The sequence below is a fragment of the Puntigrus tetrazona genome, unplaced genomic scaffold (genome assembly GCF_018831695.1).
Source record: "Puntigrus tetrazona isolate hp1 unplaced genomic scaffold, ASM1883169v1 S000000130, whole genome shotgun sequence".
In the NCBI taxonomy this organism is placed as follows: Eukaryota; Metazoa; Chordata; class Actinopteri; order Cypriniformes; family Cyprinidae; genus Puntigrus; species Puntigrus tetrazona.
Window position 1 is genome coordinate 1,287,501 of NW_025047807.1, and position 4,395 is coordinate 1,291,895.

At 41.0% G+C, this 4,395-nt stretch overlaps 1 protein-coding gene across 1 annotated transcript in view; it reads right to left on the minus strand.

Annotated features, from left to right (window-relative positions):
- Window positions 1–2,763, minus strand: part of LOC122332658 (solute carrier family 2, facilitated glucose transporter member 11) — a 3,431-nt gene extending 668 nt beyond the window's left edge. The window contains exons 1-2 of the mRNA XM_043230035.1: window positions 2,535–2,763; window positions 1–2,014 (exon numbers count right to left, since the gene is read on the minus strand). The exon at window positions 1–2,014 is cut by the window's left edge and continues 668 nt beyond it. Coding sequence (XP_043085970.1) covers window positions 340–1,902 — 1,563 coding nt within the window. The 5' untranslated portion in view covers window positions 1,903–2,014; window positions 2,535–2,763 and the 3' untranslated portion in view covers window positions 1–339. The remainder of the gene's footprint in view (window positions 2,015–2,534) is intronic.
- Between the last annotated feature and the right edge of the window lie 1,632 nt (window positions 2,764–4,395).

A 4,395-nucleotide genomic window follows, 5' to 3' on the forward strand; every position in this document is an offset into this window, starting at 1 on the left:
GACAAGACAGATAATAAAGAACACATAAGTTAAATTACTATAAAATAAAACGAAGAAACAACTTGCAACATGCAGCATTTTTAAATTAGATGCAACTCTTTTTTTTTTTTTTTTTTTTCATAAAGTGCTCATGCTGGTTTCATATGGCTTTGATGCCATTTTCCGAAAGCATTTCCACTTAATGATTCAAAAACAATATTGTAGTGTAACCGAGTTAAAACTTAAAAAAATATTTTCTTTACCTTTAACGTACCTAAAGTTTATAACTGCCTTGGATTAACTATAAAATGCATTATCAATGTATGTTTGAATAAATTAACTAAATCGTGTCACACAAAATCAGCCTGATATCTCTGAGATCTTTAAGCATTCTGACGGATCAGTCAGGCTTTGAGATTGCTGCTCGTATTTAGGAAGCCCTTTCTTATTCCGCTTCTCAAACTCCTCCGTGATCTCAGCTAGAGTCCTCCCTTTGGTTTCGGGCAAAGCCAAGCTGACGAAAAGACATCCCGTCACGCAAACGCCGCAGAAGGGTACAAAGCAGAACTGTCCCAGGCCGTTAACTATGAACGGAAACGCCATTCCTATGAGGAACAGGTTGAGCCACATCATGGAGCCGGCAATCATGTAAGCCGCGGGACGCGCCATTTGGTCGAAGAGCTCTGCGGGAAGGATCCCGGTGACCCCTGCCGGACCCATCCCGAAGCTCAAGATGTAGGCGAACACGCAGACCATGCTCAGATAGGGCATGCCGGGCACTTTGCCCTCCAGCGAAAGAGCGACGGTGAATACAACCGCCCAGCAAGCCATGAGCAGATACCCTCCCGCGAGGAGCACCCTGCGGCCCGCTCGCTCGATCAGGAGATTACACACCACAGCAGACGTGAACTCGCAGGCACCCGTGCCGATCGTGACGTACTGAATCCTATCCGCCGGAATGCCGGCTTCCTGGAAGATATAGGAGGCGTAGAAGTAAATGGAATCGTTTCCACACAGCATCATGGCGCTGCTGGCAACCATTACGGTGCAGAGCTGCCTGCGGAGACTTCGGTCCCCGAAAAGCTCCCACAGAGTTTTGGCACGGGCTTCCCCGGCTCCCGCGCGCTCCTGGAGAATCTCTTCCATCTCGTCAGTGAAAACGCTGCACGCTCGGAGGCGTTTCAGGGCCTGTCCGCAAGCGTCTCGGTCTCCTCGGTCGATGAGGAGGTAACGGGGGCTCTCCGGAAACCAGGGCAAGGTGACCAGCTGCACTAGGCCCGGGAGAGCATTGCTCGCCAGCAGATAAGGCCAGAGAGATTCGCTCCCCAGAACTTCAGTCAGGCCGGCTACCTGGCCCATCAAGATCCCCAAGGCAGTGAAAACAGCGGAAGAGAAGGCAACGGCGCCTCTGAGATGCTTAGGTGCGCTCTCTCCGAAGTACATGGGCTGGACGTTCATGCTGACCCCAGCGTTGACCCCCACCAGGAGTCGAGCGAGGACGATCATCTCGAAAGAGCCAGCGGAGCGGCTGCACAGAGCCAGGACCGCGCTCACAAAAAGGAAGCAGTTGTTTAGCAGCAGCGCGCCTTTGCGCCCGCACTTAATAGCCATGGGGCCAGCAAGCAGGGACCCCAGAAGTCCCCCGAGAGAGTAAACGGAGACGACGAAGGTCCATATCAGAGTCACCTGACTGGACTCGAGAGCTGTACCCCATCTCTTCACACAGGTCTCATTAATGAACCTCTGCACGTAAGTTGTGGGTGCGTTAATGATTGAAATATTGTAGCCGTACTGAAAAGTGCCGCCGATGGCAGCAGAGCACACAGTTAATCCAAGAGTGCGTGTCCAACCTGCTCGCTTAATAGTGTCATTCATTTTTATTTTACTTTGTATGTAGCCAGAAGAACAACAAGCAGCTTGCATGTAAAATCTGTTCCCTTATTTAGCCATTATGGTAAAATTGCAGCAGCGCTACATGCACGTGTAGAACCCGCTGATCTTCTGTCATTGAACAGAGCGACGCCGACAGAACTTCCTGAAAAATGACATCAGTCTGTTGGTATTTCATAATAAGAGTCCCTTCTCAGGACGCTTTAATACAGGTCAGGTGAACGTAGTAGAACGGTCCACACCTAAAGACTGAGTATTTATTTGATATACTTAAGATATATGGTAACACTTTCACTTTATAATACACCTTAATATAGTGAATGCATAATGCATTATTAAAAAAAAAAATCTGCAGTTCCTTCACACAAAGAAATGTTTAATGCACTTCATGCTGTTAATTACAACAAATTAAATATATTTTATTTCTCTGTGTATTTTTCTATCAATATGCTAAAAAATATCCTATTTAAATCAATACGATAAACAAGTCAAAAGTGATTACGTTACCTAAAATGTGCAATGTAATGGATTACATTACTAACTACATTTTTGCCATGTAATTTGGTATCAGTAACGGACTGCAATTTACCCAAAATGCAACACTGTAGAGTACAAACCCATCTCTGTTCCTTAAAATAAAATCATATGAAGTAATAATAACTTACTGGTGGTAGTGACTCAGATGGGAGTGAGATGCAAACACATAGGAATCCACAGCAAGGACATCTACTCCCTAATATTAGATGAAAATGATTAAGCATTTTAGATAAACATAGCTTAAACAGTGTATGAATGTTACTTATTGTTGCCTCAAGTTTGCATTTGGTTTCCAGGCCTACACCGCCGTTCCAACAGAACCGATGACTTCACGCTGTTGCAATCTAACACACATAGTCACGCTGGAAAATGAAAAATGCACTGTTATTTAAAAAAAAAAAAAAAAAAAAACATTTTGCATGTCTCTTTTATTTAACACACCTGAATAAGGTCATCAGCTCCTTCCCAGGATTGGAATTGAGAAGCATTGCTATAGTTAATGGAAAGCTGAGTTAAACATTTCTTGGAATTATCAAAAATATGCACACTGTCAAAACTTTATAATATATATTTAATTGTGATTCGTGCTTTACTTTGTATACAGGTGTAAGGGAGAGTATCCACCTATAGGCTGTGGAAAAGTAAATATGTTGCATTTAAACACCATGGTTAATCATAGCACTTTTAAAAGTGAGAAAGAAAGTCTAATCTGTTGTAAAGATCCTGTGAGACATTTGTAGTACGTTGTTTAAGAATTAATTTAGTTGTAAACAACTTGTGACAACTAATTTACAATCTAAGATCTCTGTTTGAAAGATCTAAAAATGATATTAAAACAACAACAGCAAAAATTATATAATTGTTTGTTCATATTGGTTTTCATCTTCTTGTAGAGTCAGCCCCTCTGTAATTCCATAAAGAGTTTATTTGTGAAAATTTATACACTCTAAATGTTTAACTTTAGGGTTGTTTATGTGTGCATGTTTGTGTCGAGTGTGTGTGTGTGTGTGTGTGTGTGCGTGTGTGTGATTGAGTGTTTGTGTTCACGTTTGTTTGTGATTCTGTGTGTGTGTGCGCATGTGTTGATGCTTTAAAAAATCTGTGAACGAATAGAGAAATGAACTTTACCTAACTGATGTGTGTCGTAAAATAAGGTTCAAAAGTGTACAGTGACCCCTTAACCTAAATGTTACAAAAGGTCATCAAGACCAAAGCACCTGCATATCATAAATGGGTCATAATGTACATACTTTGATCAATGATATTTAGCCTGAACTTTTGGCAGAAAAGTTCACCGCCACCTGAACGTATTCGCAGGTGCATGTTGTAAAAGAAAAAACTTTTTAACTAACACCTTGCAAAAGTTTGAATCGCCAGATCCCTCAAAACTCATTACACTGCACAACAATCTCTCTTTTCATTGTGGTGCATGAACCACAATATTTTGCATTTCGTTTTAAAGGTAGATAGATAGATAGATAGATAGATAGATAGATAGATAGATAACACTAGTGTAAATTAAAGAGTCCTAAAAACATTTGATTTCACTCCTGTTAGATATTTGTGCACTCATTCGTGTGTTTTAACTACTAAACCAAATGGAGAAGGCTTTTATTTATGTAAATGTTTTTATATCTAGTAAAGCATTTTTTAAAGGGGTCAAAAGATGCATTATATAAACATTATTTTGTGTAATGCAATGTGCTTACGTGGTTTAAGCCCCTATAAGCCCCGCCTCCTGAAACAGGTAAATTTGCACAAAGCTCAGTGTTTAAAAAACGAGGTGTGCTCTGATTGGCCAGCTATCCATTGCACGAATTGGTCGAATTATCCTCCAGATGTCGCATTCGTAGGCTGCATACATCATAAAGAAGATCTTATTTTAGAATAGCAACCGTTATAAATTTAACCATTATTTTTAATAAAGTGTTAATTTTTTATTATGTTCATGACTCTCAAATATAATGCTCAGTTAACTAAAATAAACCA